This window comes from Phytophthora cinnamomi, assembly GCF_018691715.1.
Source record: "Phytophthora cinnamomi strain GKB4 chromosome Unknown Contig73, whole genome shotgun sequence".
Taxonomy (NCBI): Eukaryota; Oomycota; class Peronosporomycetes; order Peronosporales; family Peronosporaceae; genus Phytophthora; species Phytophthora cinnamomi.
The window spans coordinates 421,081-435,516 of NW_027151006.1; the positions used below are offsets into that span (position 1 = coordinate 421,081).

The 14,436-nt window shown below is 52.6% G+C and overlaps 4 protein-coding genes across 6 annotated transcripts; 3 read left to right on the top strand and 1 right to left on the bottom strand.

The window, feature by feature from the left end:
• Positions 1-4: 4 nt before the first annotated feature.
• Positions 5-617, top strand: IUM83_18237 (MaoC-like dehydratase; the record flags this gene model as incomplete). The annotated part of the gene is made up of 2 exons (XM_067943223.1): positions 5-115; positions 189-617. 2 exons carry the CDS (start codon positions 5-7, stop codon positions 615-617), a joined length of 540 nt encoding a protein of 179 aa, XP_067785862.1.
• Positions 618-857: 240 nt separating this feature from the next.
• IUM83_18238 (uncharacterized protein) lies at positions 858-1,571 on the bottom strand (the record flags this gene model as incomplete). The annotated part of the gene is made up of 3 exons (XM_067943224.1): positions 858-1,198; positions 1,270-1,329; positions 1,481-1,571. The coding sequence occupies 3 exons, from the start codon at positions 1,569-1,571 to the stop codon at positions 858-860; spliced, it is 492 nt and encodes a 163-aa protein (XP_067785915.1).
• A 256-nt stretch (positions 1,572-1,827) lies between these two features.
• Positions 1,828-3,924, top strand: IUM83_18239 (RCC1 and BTB domain-containing protein 2; the record flags this gene model as incomplete). Its single annotated transcript, XM_067943225.1, has 3 exons — positions 1,828-2,606; positions 3,765-3,817; positions 3,890-3,924. 3 exons carry the CDS (start codon positions 1,828-1,830, stop codon positions 3,922-3,924), a joined length of 867 nt encoding a protein of 288 aa, XP_067785867.1.
• A 1,180-nt stretch (positions 3,925-5,104) lies between these two features.
• IUM83_18240 lies at positions 5,105-12,258 on the top strand (the record flags this gene model as incomplete). 3 transcript variants are annotated; one of them, XM_067943228.1, is made up of 5 exons in its annotated part: positions 5,105-5,295; positions 5,377-5,448; positions 5,522-11,883; positions 11,962-12,088; positions 12,174-12,258. In XM_067943228.1, the coding sequence occupies 5 exons, from the start codon at positions 5,105-5,107 to the stop codon at positions 12,256-12,258; spliced, it is 6,837 nt and encodes a 2,278-aa protein (XP_067785896.1). The 3 variants fall into 3 exon arrangements, with proteins under 3 accessions (XP_067785896.1, XP_067785897.1, XP_067785898.1); XM_067943227.1 differs by lacking the exons at positions 11,962-12,088; positions 12,174-12,258 and having other exon boundaries at positions 5,522-8,932; positions 9,013-9,019; XM_067943226.1 differs by lacking the exons at positions 11,962-12,088; positions 12,174-12,258 and having other exon boundaries at positions 5,522-5,943; positions 6,035-6,093.
• Between the last annotated feature and the right edge of the window lie 2,178 nt (positions 12,259-14,436).

A 14,436-nucleotide genomic window follows, 5' to 3' on the forward strand; every position in this document is an offset into this window, starting at 1 on the left:
TCAGATGAAGCGGGTGCACATGCTGCTGCGGCGGTGGCCGCGCTTGAGGCCATGGGCTCGTCGGGCCTCGAGCTCCTCTGGCGGCCGCTTCGTGGTGGAGGGAGGGCTCACCAAGGCAAGTGCGGGCGTCTTATGCAGTACTAAGTTTGACGCGTTGCACGGGCTGACTTTGTGGTGCCAACGCGCAGCTTGAGGCGGGGGCCATCCCAGCAGTGGGCGTGGAGGCCCAAGTGACGCACGCCTTCTCCATCGAGGACACGCGCGCCTTCGCCCAGCTCTCGGGGGACAGCAACCCGCTGCACGTGGACACCGCCTTCGCCCGCCAGCACGCGGCCGAGAGCAAGCCCGTCGTGCAGGGTCTCCTGTCCGCCTCCCTCTTCGCCACCATTTTCGGCCGCACGGTGCCGGGCGCCGTATACGTCAAGCAGGACCTGCGCTGGAGGGCGCCGCTGCTGGTGGACGAGCTGGTGACGGCCCGCATACGCGTGGTGCGAGTCCGCAAGCGCTTCGTCGAGTGCGAGACCGTATGCTCGAAAGCGGGGGACGGCGTCGTCGTCGTCGATGGCCATGCTACTCTGCTGCTACCGACTCCGGCCAATCAGGAGGCGGCAGGATAATGCTCAGGAGCTGCTTCGCCTCGCTACACTACACGACGCTGCTCATGGAGCGGCAGTCTCTAGAGAGCTTGGGACCCAAGGTCGGTCGTATTTAGATGCTTCTCAGTTGGAGTTACAATGCACCACCTCAGCTGCGGCTTCTTCTTGTGCCTTCATCTCGGCTTCCAGTTCGCGTGGCACTCTCACACTCTTTCGATTGCCATCCTTTCCCTGCACGAGAGGAGAAGATCAGCAGCCGGTCTAGGCCTCGACCTTCTTCTTGTTGGGCGACTCCCGCCAGACGGTCTTGACCACCTCCGTGATGCCCGGGCCCTCCAGGTTGACGCGCAGCAGGCCCAGGAACATGAGCGAGGTGGCGCCGAGCCAGCCCAGACGCACGATCGTGCGCACGTTCTTGGGCACGTAGTCCGAGATGACGTTGTTCATGCCGATGTGCGCGTGCACGGGCAGGATCACGCCCAGCGCCAGGTCCACGGGGAACGCCAGCGGCGACGGGCTCAGTACGAAGGCCAGTGGCACGGTGGCCATGAGGCCGACGCTGGTCAGGTGCTGCAGCTTGACCGAGAGCACGTGGTTGTCGGCTGTAGGCAGCGAGAGAGAGAGCGTGACGTTAGTTTTGCGGCCAACCTGTGGGCGAGGACGTGGGTCTGACCTTCCACGATGCCCGCCAGGCCCGAGAGCTCCTTGTTCTCCGTGTACTTGGTGGGGGCGCCTGCAGACCAATCAAAGCGAGCGGCGTCACAACGACATGTCAGTCCAGGCCACATCAACACGCGCCCCTTGGACTCCGCCGCCGCGCGGGTCCAGAGCGGCGGGCGGCGGCAGGTCCGCAGGACGCCAGCGCAGGACGGCGCGTCACACACTCTTGCGGAAGTGGCGCACGCCCGACGCGGGGCGCGGCGCCATGCGCTTGGTCACGGCGCTTCCGGATCGCAACAGGCTGCGGTGCATCATGATGTGTGGGGCTCGGCTGCTTCTGGACCGCTCGGCGCTTTCGCTACTGAGCTTGCGCTTCTCGGCCACAACACCCGCGGAAAGCGCACTTAAGCGCACTAGCCGAATTTTGACCAATACCATATTTCAGCGACTCACATTGGACGAAATTGGGCCCTTCACGCGCCCTTCGCGCAACATCGTCCAGTTGCGTGCGTTTTGTGTGCGTTTAACCGTTCCAACTTCAACCAGCACTCTCAGCCGAGTCGACCATCTCATGACGCCGGCGACCAGCGCCGCCGCCTTCGAGCGGCAGGATGCGCTGGCGGTGAGCGCATCCTGCGTGCGCGCGGCGTTCGGCGGGGCGGCGGCCGTCTACTCTCTGTGGCTCTGCGAGCCCTGCACGTCCGTGGTGGTGGTGCACCTGCTGCTGCCGAGCGACGCCGCCGGCTCCGTGCGCCTCTCGTCCGACCGCCTGCGCTTCACGCCCGACAACTTTCGCCAGCCGCAGCTCGTGCGCGTGGAGGCGCTGGAGAACCACACGCAGTGGATCGTCATCTCGCACCGCCTCTTCAGCCTCGACAGGAACTACGACCGGTCCGTGGCACCCGACGTGGTGGTGCACACAGAGGCCACGCCCCTCGAGCGTCCGCTGCTGACGTTCGGTGGGCTCATGACCAAGCGCAAGGCGGCGGCAATGGGACCCGCGCACTCGACGAGGCTCGACATCTCAACCGCTCTGCCCGAGGAGACGAGCAACGATGCAGCGGAGGCACAGGGCGCCTCGTGGTGCGTGAGCCACTTGGCCAGCGGCTACCGTTTCTCCGTGGCGGCCGTCGTGCAGCCCAGGGGGACGACGCTGCTCTCGTGGGGGTTGAACACGAACGGAGAGCTGGGTAACGGCACCATGACGTCGTCTCCCACGCCTCAGATGGTTGTCACTTTCCCCTTGCACTTCCAAAGGGAACCGCTCAGCATCGCCCATGTTTCGTGTGGGAAGCACCACGTCGCAGTGATCACCGGCCAGGCCAAACTGTTTACATGGGGCAGCAACAAGTACGGGCAGCTTGGACTAGGCGATTTTGCGCCCCGTACACAGCCGGAAGAAGTGCATTTTGCACTAGCCACGCTAAGCTCACATCGACGAGCATTGCGCGTGATGCACACAGTACAGCGTGGCGGGAACAACGTCACCCATGTGGCGTGTGGAGCTGCGCACACATTATTCGTTACTCATCAGCAGCAAATTCTTGGGATGGGATACAACCAAGCAGGCCAGTTGGGCCTTGGGCATCGGCTGCAGCAGCACAAAGGTTGGCGAAGCTGTACACCGATCGCGGTGGAATCACTGCGTGACCAAAGTATCCTTGATCTCGCAGCGGGTCAGAACCATAGCGCATGTGTTCTCAGTAATGGTGATGTGTATACTTGGGGGTGCGGTGACGACGGCAGGCTAGGTGATGGCAAGCTTGGTGAAGGTGTAGCTACTCCAACACTGATACCCCTGCTACGAGAGGTTTCCATCCGTGCACGAACAGTTCGCTGTGGTGCGAGGCACATGGCGGTGATATCTGACAGTGACTTGCTGTACGTTTGGGGTGCGAATGACTTCGGGCAACTGGGCTGTAAGGATAAAAGACCGCGGTCCCGGCCGTTCTTGCTTGCCACTCCATCGCTTTTTGCCGAGGGGGTAGAGGATGCTGCGCTGGGCGAGTTTCATACGACATGTGTGACGGGTGCAGGAAAAGCTTACACGTGGGGGCTGAATCTGAGAGACAACAGTGCATTGGTAGGATCGCATCTTACCCCTCACGCCATCGATCTGCCCGAGAAAGAGCGCGTCAGAAAAGTTTCGTGCGGGTGGGCCCATACCGACATTGTCACGCATGCTGAGGAGACTAGTGCTTCAGGTCAAGGCACAAACTTCGATAGGAAAATCGAGCGAGAACGATTAATACAACGCAAGGCCGAAGTGGCACGCTGGCGAGCATTTGTAGTAGCTACAATGCCGTCCAGCCACCATGAAGCAAGACGAGGGTCTCCTGGTGACAATGAAGGGCATCCACCTAGGGAAGAAACTGGATTGGGGTCGAACTCTTCATCGAGCAAACCTACAAGTCCGTCAACGCCAACCGCTGAATGTACTTTTGACTCAATGCAGGTAATACAGGACACACCAAGTTGGTTGGAGAAGCTTGTCACCTACTATGCTAGTCAGGGCATGAAGACGGCCCAGAGAAATGTGGCTCGCGCTACTCGCAGAAATCGTATCAGGTACATCATACTCCTACTTTTGCTGGAATTTATCTCACCCTCGTTCTTTGCTGGCTCTGCTACAGGGGTGCCCGTACCCGAGCGGAACGACAGCCCCTAGTACTGAAAGGGGTATTTTACCAGAATTTATTGCGGCCGCCCGAACTTCCAGCAGCAACAGAATTCTCCCCTTCATCAATGTCTTCTGCTCGAAAGCTTTGGAATGCGGTCGTCGGTGTAGCGCCCAATTCGGATTGGCATCCGGTGACATTGTGCACTCCTCTTCACCCTATGCCCCCTACTCACCACTCGCGAGCTGCTGGTTTAGTCAAGCCAAGTTTTCATACACAGCGAAGTGAGGCGCCGAAATGCAGCGAATATGTAGCACCTGAGTCCGGCAACAGCCAATTTCACAACAAGCTCAGCGTACATACTCCGACGAGCTTGAAGCGGGCAGCAACCCCGTCCCCCCGCAGTCGTATCACTGTCGTGGAGGCACTGATGCACCAGCCTTCGTACTCCGTTGCTGAGGATGCCCTCTCCTCTGCTCGATATCGCACTCAAAGCAAGTAGCATAGTGTACCTTCTGAAAGCAAACTTGTCCAAGCAATACAGAGTTGGCAGTATCTACAGCACAGTGCTTCCAGTCGGAGCTCTCCCTACGATAAGTGTGCACTAAAGTTGAATAGTAGGTTCCTCTGCACGAGCATGTGGACGCGCTAGCAGAGCATTGCACTGTGGCTCAGAGAGCAAACGATGGTCATGCGACGAACGTTTTGTAACTACCCAGCTGACCGAAAGGCGACCCTGCACACGAACAGATATTCGCACAGCGGGGCTCGGGCGTACAGCTCGCGATGGCGGACGCGCATCGATCGAAAGCGTCGGCCTCCGGCTCAACGAAGGCGGCGTATGGTGCGAAAGGGAGGGCGTCGCGTTTGGCAGCACCAAAGAACCAGCAATCCCCAGGGACTGCTCAACCTTCTGTCCTGCCAAGAATCGATCGTCGCGGAGATTTACCCCAGAAGCCTAACGCTCCATCGCTACTTTTGTCGCCAAGCTCAGCAAAGAACGGTGGTCTAGCGCTTCAGCTTCCTCCGAGACGACCATCTACGAAGGAGGCAGCTAACAGCGAAGTAAGCTCGCCAACATTCCATGGGGACGAACTCGAGGGCCCCAACGCGAAAGCGGCTTGGTGCACTCCGAGAAACCCCGCCCCAGAGTTGCCCACAGGTTCTCAGGTCGCGTCGTTTTTTGCAATACCAGAAGCAAACAATAGCTCCGAGAGCAGTTCGACCACTATGTCTACTCCGTTGCGCCTGCAGTCTGTGGAAGACAGCATCAGCGCAAACGAAGAGCGCTATCGTGTTGATATGGAGCGGCTTGCGGCGAACAACAACAAGTTTTTCGAAATCTCCATGTCAGCTAACCAACACCTGGAGCACATGCACAACCTCATGCCAAATATCTCGGAAGTCTTTGACCAGACCGCGTACGTTACCTGTGTTCTACTTTGCCTGCTTTGGCTAACAAAGCTAACTTATCCTCATTCGGGGGCGAATTTTGTCGACAGGTATGACCTGCAAAATCTCTCGTCGGATATTGCTACACTGCATCAGCAACACGAAAATGCCAAGAATGACATGTACGCACTTTTGTTTATACTTATATTGGGCGAGTTGTCTATGTTGATTCATGTGCTTCGTTATTTATCACAGGGCAAACCGCTTTGAAGCTGCTATGGGCAACAACGCAGAGGAGATGGTGGCATTGTCGGAGGCACATGCTGTCGAGAAGGCCAAGATTATCGAAGCTCACGAGCGCGAGCTACAAAATTCCGACAATAACTTCCGTGACAGAGTTGCAGAGCTTGAAGAGAAGTACAATAGGATGGAGCAAAATTATCTGGATGAGCTGAAAGAGCTACGACAGAAGTCAGAAGCTCAAATACAGGCACTTCTGGATTCAAACTTGGCGGACAAGGAGAAGCGTGAACGCTCCACCAAAGCTGCCCTTGAAGCACTACAGACCAAAGCTCAGGAAGAGCTGGATGAAGTTCGCTCCCGTTCTCAAGCCGCATACACAGAGCTACAAGAGCGCTCGCAGATAGATCTCGCAGAGCTTCATCGGACATCGACGAGTGAGTTAGCAGCGGTGAAAACTTCCTTGACAGCGGAAATTGTAGCGCTCAAGCAGACGTCAGCGGCCAATCTTGCAGCTTTAGCGGACAGGTCAACGCGGGAGCTTCAAGAGCACCGGGAGCAAAGCAATGAAGCTCTTCAGCGACTAAAGTACTTTTACACACGAGAACAAGATCAGTTGCTCGAAAAGGCTTCAGAGGAAGTCGCAAGGTGGCGCATGCTTGAGATTGAGCAGTCAGATCGAATGGAATCCCGTCGATGGCAAGAAACACAGACATTGCGTAACGAGCTAGCAGCTAGTAGCGCAGACTATGCTGTGCAGATTCAAGAGCTTCATCAACGGTACTTGTCGGAGCTTGAGAGTTTAAGGGATACGTCAGAGAGCGAGAAGGCCTTATTCCTGCAGACTCACGCATCAGAGATTGAAACCATTAAGGCGACTGCTAGTCTGGAGCTATCACAGACGAGATCGTCGTACGAAGACAAGCTGCGCTCCGTGGTCAAAGCGCATGCAGCAGAAGTTGACCAGAAGGAGGGAGATGCAGCCAAAGCGAGAGAGGCGTTGATTACCAAGTACGAATCGGACTTGGAATCGCTTCGAAATGAGCGGATGCGTGAAAAGGATGCATTGGTCCTTCACTACGAGACTGAATTTGAAGCATTGAAGCAAGCGAGCAGAGAGGAAAACGAAAAAAATGCAAGGGTCCATGAAGCACAGGTAGCGCAATTGCGGGACACGCATTCAGCAAGAGTGTTGAATTTGGAGATGGCGATGCGCGAGCAAAAGAAGCAGGCGGAAGACGAAATATGCGCAAAAGATGCCGAGTTGGAAAGTAGACGAGGACGCATCGATGCCCTAGAAGCTAGCGAATTTGCGCTGAGGGAGCAGCTCGAGCTATATGTTGAGCGATCTCTGGAGCTAGTCGAGCAGAAAAATATGGCTCTCTGTGAGCTGGAAAGCGAAATATGGCGTCTTGATCAGCTCAATATGGGAAAGGATATTACGCTGGACGATACCACTCGAGCCTTAAAAACCGCTGTGGAAGACCTCCAGGTGAAGGCAAATACCATTCTGGAGCTTACGTTTGTCATCAAGAGCCGAGACGATGAGATCGAGAAATTACGTTGCGCTTTGCTGGACACAGTCCAAACCGTTAACACGAAAACGGAGATACTGGAGCTGACCACGGAGACATTATCTTCGAAGGCGAAGGAGCTAGAAGCCACGAGGAATGCATTGCGCCTGGAGTCTGGCAAGTTGTCTATGGTAGAGGAGTCAATGAATCAGAAAGTAGGTATGCTGGAAAACACAGAGCTGAAAATGGAGAGCATGAGGCTGAACATGGAGAACATGCGCTTGGAGATGAAACGCATGCAAATGGATATGAAGCTGCAGTTGGAGCACACGGAAGGAGAAATCGAGCTGAAGAATGGCGAGATTCGTCGCCTTCACGGCACCCAGAGTGAATTAAAACAGAAGAATGATTTCTGTCAACAAACCATTGAAAGGCTAGAGGAGTCACTAGCATTTGCCCAGCGCCAAGGCGAAGAGGCCCAACGCCGGATCGAATTGCTGCGACTAGAAGCCACACAATCGACAGAAGAGATGAAGAAAGTTTGTGATGACTTATTAGGCAAAGAGCAGGAGCTCGTGATCGTGACAAGAGAGAAGCATACAATTATAGCAGAGAAGCAACGCCTCCTAATCCAATTCAATAACCTGACCAATCTGGCCCAAACGCTTCATGAAAACGTGGAGCTTCAAACCATGCATGCAGAGGAAATTCAATTCCAATTCCAGAAGCTCCTGGAAGACACAGCAGCTGAAAAGGATGAGCGCCTGCGATCCGACAAGCACCTTCACATGTTGGAACTTTCGGCTGCAAAGGATATGATTCGGCATCTCGAAGGAGTCGAAGAGCGCTTGAGCAGCACCACCGTAGCGCTGGAGGGTATAACGAGTGAGAAAGAGCATCTTGAGGACGAGATCCGGGGGCTCAATGAAACTCTAAAGAGATATGAAGACACTGATCGACAATTGCATGCTGCAAATGACGCGCTTGGTCTAAAAACCAAGCTCATTGAGGAAAAAGAGCAGGAGATAGTTGGTCTTCACAATCATCTGCACGCATCGGAAAGCGCAGCGAAGCATTACTTGGATATGTCACGGATGGAAATTGAGGATTCATTGAGCAATGCCTATGAGCTCATGTGCACCAAGAACGAGTTGCTAGAGCAGAACAGTTGCCTGGATGTAAGTCTTCAAAACCTTCGCGTTGAGAAAAACCAGCTGATATGCTCGATTGAGCAGGAGAAGAGAACAATAGTGAGTCGAGCCGAGGACCTACAAGAAAAAATAGCGGGCTTGCGAAAAGAGGGCGCTCAAGCAGCCAGTGAAATAGCTGACCTGCAGCACGCTCTGGGCGAGAAGAAAAAGGAGCTGACATACTTGCAGGAAAACTTGGGAGACCAGACGACTGACACGCGGAAGATTAAAAACGCTCTGGAATCACTTAACAACGCCCACACTGAGCTCCAAGCTCAGTTTTCGTTGTTGAACGATCAGCGCGAGAAGGAGAATAAAGAGAATCAGGGCACGATTCAATCGTTGCAGCAGAATCTTGAATCCAAAACCAAGGAATGTGAGGCCTTGCAACTGTCTTTGGATATTCAGCGGCAGGAACTTGACCTATTGATGGCACAGCACGATAACTATGTCATGCAACTGACGGACGGACATCGCAGCGAAGCTGTTCAGTTGATTGAGAGCCACCGCGCTCAACTTGCTCAGATGACAGAAGACCATCTTAGCCAGGTAACCAAGCTGGCAGAGGACAACCTGACCACTGTTACCAAATTGAAAGAGGATCACTTCGACCAGGTTAACCAGATGACCGAAGAACATCGAAGTGAGATCGCTCGGCTGACCAACGAATCCTCTCAGTTGATAGAAGAGCACCATAGTGAGATTTCACGTCTGACGGAACAGTACGAGAGCGAAAACGCTCGACTTAAGCGACGTCATCAAAACGATGTTGACCGCCTGACTGAAGACCTTCGCTACCAAGTTTCTGAACTCACAGTAGATCGCCTTAGCCTGATCACTGAGCAGACTGAAGAACACCAAACTGAAGTTGGTCGCCTAAAGGTGGAGCATGCTGAGGAAGTCGTAAGCTTGACCACAGCCCACCGCACCCAAATCACCCAGCTGACTGAAGACTATCACGACGAAGTAATTCGCATGATGGAAGCTAATCGTAGCGAAATCTTGCGTTTACAGGCGGAGCATGACGAAGAAATTGCTCGTCTGACTGAAGAACATCGCGGTGAAATCGCATTCATCGAACAAGCGCACCAGCATGCAGTAGACCGTCTAACAGATGATCATTGTTGCCAAATCTCCGAGCTGGCGGTAGATCGCATCGGTCAAATCACTGAACAGAACGAAGAGCACGAAAGCGAAATAGGTCGCCTGAATGAAGATCATGTTCAAGTGATAGCGCGCCTTACTAAAGATCACGCTCACAACGTTGCTCGTATACTGGAAGATCATTCACGTGAAATCGAGCTGCTTAAGAAAAGTCACCAAGACGAAGTGGATCATTTGTCTGATGATCAACGCAACCAGGTCTCGGAGATGACGGTAGAGCGCCTAAGCCACATCACCGAGCAGAATGAAACTCACGCCAATGAGATTACTCACCTGAGTAAAATTCACGCTAGCGAAATTTCTCGTTTGACTGGAGACCATGCCGATCAAATTGAGGTGATCAAGAAATGTCATCAAGACGAGGCTGAAAGACTCTCCGACGACAACCGCAACCAGGTTGCAGAGATGACAGTGAATAGACTCAGCCACCTTACTGAATTGAGCGAAAATCACGCCAGTGAGATCGCTCGCCTGAACGAAAGCCATGCCTGTGAACTTACTCGCGTGAACAAACGCAATGCCGAGAATATTGCTCGATTAATTGGCGACCATAACCATGAAGTTGAGTTACTGAAGAAAAATTACCAGAGTGAAGTCGATCGATTAACAGACGATATTCGCAGCCAACTGTCGGGAATGACGTTAGATCGCTTAAGTCACATCATCGAGCAGACCGAAGAACAAGACAGGGAAATTGCTCGACTGACTGGGGATAATGATCATGAAATCGATATACTGAAGAAAACTCATCACGATGAGGTGGGTCGACTGGCAGATGATCACTGTAGCCAGGTTTCGGAGCTGATGATTGACCGAATAAGCCACGTCACAGAGCAGACTGAAGAGCATCGCAGTGAAATCGCTCATCTGACTGAAGAGCACCACAGTGAGGTTGCTACTTTAAACGAAGAACACCGCAGCGAAATTAGTCATTTGACCGAAGAACTCCGCAGTGAAATTACTCACCTGACCGAAGAGCACCGCAGTGAGATTGTCCGTCTGACTGAGGAGCACCACAGTGAAATCACTATTTTAACCGAAGATCATTGCACCGAAACAGCACTACTCAGGAAAAGCTATCAGGACGAAGTGACTCGGCTAAAAGATGATCACAACTACCAGGTTTCAGAGCTGACGGTAGATCGTCTCAGCCACATCACCGAGCAAACCGAAGAGCATCGTGACGAGGTTGCTCGACTTGAGGGAGACCGTGAGTACGAGGTTGCTCGGCTGGTTGAGGCTCATCGAAACCAGATCACCCAGCTGGAGCAAGATCATCTTTCCCAGATAGTCAGGTTGTCTGAAGATCACCAAATTGAGCTGACTCGTCTTGAACAAAGCCATCATGAGGAGATTTCTCGACTAAAAGACGTTAATAGTAGCGAAGCCGCACGGATCACATTAGAGCATATCAGCCAGATTACTGAGCTGACGGACAACCATCGTATGGATATCGATCGGCTGGAGGAAGACCGCGACGCAGAAATTGCCCAAGTGAATGAAGATCACCGGAGCGAAGTGGATCAGCTAATTGGGACCCATCAAAACTACGTGAATCAACTAAGAGCGGAGCATTACGATGGTTTTGGCCTCTTGCAGGAGGAATACGAAGGCAAACTGAAAGAGATTGACGAAAATTTTGCTGATAAGAGCAACAAAGAGCGCAGCGCCACCCGTCACGCGCAAATGGAAAATGAGGAGCTTCGAGGCCAACAACGAGTGAAGTCTCGTGCTATAAACCAACAGCAAACGTTGTTGAAACAAGCAGCAAACGAACAAATACGTGTAGTTTGCGCGCACACGTTGGAACTTATGACAACTCACGTGGCTCATCAGGAAGAGATCGCATCTATGACGAATCACGCGGCGCGATCCGGGGAGTCTTTCAGCAAGCAACTCATCACGCTTAAATCTCTAAACTCGCAGATCGAAGCAGAGCTAGCCCAAACTCTCTCGAGCATGAGGCAGATGGAGGTTGATCACGCTAGGTCTGTCATGGATATGGAGGTTGAACACTCGCAAGCGCTCAGCGAGAGGGAGTCTGAACATGCTCGAGCGCTTAAGGAAAAAGAATCAGAGCATGCTCGAACCATTCTAGAAATCAAGCAGCAGCACAGCACAGAGACAGAAAGCGATAGACAACTAGCAGAAGAACGATATCAACATGCCATCGCGGAGCACAAAACGATGGTGGACCAACTCAATGAGACTTTCACGCAAAATATTGAGCTAGCTCGTCTGCGGCTGACAGAGGAGCACTTGACGAAAGTGAATGAACTTTTGGAGAGATCTCGAGCCGAAGAAGAGCGGCATAACGCAGCTCTAGATACCGTGCATACAGAGCTGAGTGACAAGCTGGATGCGCTGAAAAATGTCGAGGATGTTGTCGTGGCGCTGAAGACTGAGATCAGCGAGCTACAGACACATTTGCAGAATACACAACAGGAAGTATTAGACCGCGATGCTGTTGTGGTGACGAAGAACGCTACGATAGATAATGTCCGCAAAGGTAAGTCGGTTTGGAATGCGGAAAAACTATTTGCTTGCTGACAGGAATTGTTTATTGACATGTTCTCTGTCACTCCAGAGCTAAATCTTCTGCTGGAGACAAGCAAGAGCACACGGTCCAGTGAGCAATTTGTTGCTTTGCTTCGGCAACAGCTAGAGACGCATGTGATGGAGGCTTATCATGTCGAGCTGAATGAGCTTTCGAGGTTGGTACTGGAAGATGAGAGTGATTTGCTCGAGTGTTTGAAGGGGTTCTTCGCCATGCGCTGCTATCGAGGAGTGGCTCCTCAGGGACCAGACGGACGGCCAGAATCTAACAAGGCCGTCGCGAGCGTCGACGATGTTCGTGAGCGCTTGCAAGAATATGATCGAGTAGTTGCTGCTCTTGATCAAGTGCAACAGTTATCTGGTGACAAAGATTTGAGTACTCCTTCGTCCCGGAAAATTTCGTCTATCCTGAGTGAGCTTGGGCGACTGAAGCTTCACGTGGGTAGAATATTTGTTTCATCAAATACACCCGCAGAGATACAGGGTACTAGCACAGGTGTATGGATACAGCTGTTAGATAACCTTGGTGGGCTCTTCGATGTGCTTGCAATACCGAAGGACCTAGAGCAGGCTTTCATACGGAGTCGTGAGGTGCTTGCCATGCTAGAAGAAAACAAGAACCTGATACTGGACGCAAAGTCGAGCTGTCTAAAGGACGATATTCAGTCCATGGCAGACGTCGGGGGACTATTTACTGTGATCGGACAAGTACTAGCTCGTGCCCAAGAAGTTACAAGAACCGACAAGTTTGTGAGACTCGAAGACTTGGCAATTCTGTTCGATGAATGGGAGGAACTTTTAGAGGTACTCGATGAGACAAATAGTGTAGGTAATAGTTCGCAAGGGTTTTCGCTCGACGCTGACACTCCTTCATTGCTGACAATGGGTAACTACCTTCGAAGTGCTGAGATTCTCGCTGCAAGACAAGAAGTTACAGCATTTGTTCAGCGCTGCAAGATTGCGCTCCAGCTTTCACATGACGATACATCCTCGCTTGATGATATCGTTGAAGCGATCGAGCAGCTAATGAAAATCGTTCAGCACTTTGAACTGCTGCAACCAAAACTTGGTAGTCCACGCCGCCAACCTGCACCTACGGACCCGCCGCCAACTCTCGAGAACAAGGTTACAGCAGTGCTCGCTTTCGTGGAGGAACTACAGCTCATGGCAGACTTCGCACAAAACATCCTGAGTGCTGAAAGCAAAACCGAAGGTGATCTAGCAAGCAATGAGAGCAGTAGATCAAGTCTTGAAGCGCTGCGGGCTTTGACGAGAACTCCATCTCCCGCCTCAACTCTTGAAGAATTACAAATCGACGTTGAACTTGCTGCTGTTGACGATGCGATGCAAGGGTTCGATGAAAGTATATGTGAATTCTCTAACGAGGAGGGCGACAGGCAACAAGACGCATTTTTCGCCTCACCAGAAGAGAAATCTTCATCTCGGCTGCCTTCGCCGTTCCTAGCAGACTCACTCATGGACATCTCACTCGTAATGAGCGACCACCATCGTCTGCTATCCCAAACTGCTCGCTGGGTTGCGAAGTCTAGGCAAGGTGGTTCAAGGAGTCACGCATTTAGTGTTGGGACGGAGATCAGCAGCCTGGTTCGAGAGCACTGCGCACTGCTATCACTTTCACGTCGGCTGTTTAAGATGAAGGATCCTCGCCAGGAATTAGCCTCACTTCTAGAAGGCGTAGCTCTTCTTGAGAGAATGGCGGCGCGACTGGCCCTCTTTCAGGTAAGATCAGCACGCGACACAGACGAAATGAGCTGTCGTTCTTTCCCAGACTCGTACGGTGGAGGATCAAACCCGTCCGAGTCGGCAACGTCTATCGGTAAAAGTGATATTGAGTCGCTTGAATCGATGTCACGTCCTGTGTTGGCCTCTATTGGAGACATGGCACGGCACCTTCAAGACTACGATTACTTATTACAGCAAGTAAAAGTCGAAGATAGACGGGTGGACCGTGAAAATAATTCTCCTGCAGCGATCAACATTGAAGCACTCGTGCAGGAGATCAACGAGAGATTCTTGCTTGTGGAGCAGAGCAAAGAGCTACTTGGACTTCAGAACCCTATCGAGGAATTACCGCCATTCCTCATAGGCGCGCAGGAACTCTTTCGACAGGCAAAGCAGCTACGCGAGTCGTCATCTGTGCGCTCTTCCAAGAGCGCTTCCATTCCTGAACTTGAGCCGCTGGACTTAACCGTATCGGGTGAGACCATAGGAATGACTAACCGTGTTGAAGATCTGTTAGGTGAGATGGATGCTGTGGTTGACGACCTGCGCAGCTATAATGACATTCTTGGGTGGATGAAACAAGTACTTCCACAACCGGAATCAGTGGCATCGACCGCAGATGTAAGGGATCGTGTGAACGGATTGCTAGCAAAAGTCGAAACGTTGACGAGTACCAACACGAGCTTGATGGAAGATAAACTAAGTCTAACGGGTGATCTTGAAAAGCTGGAGAAGAATCGAGATCATCTGCTCGAGGAAGCGT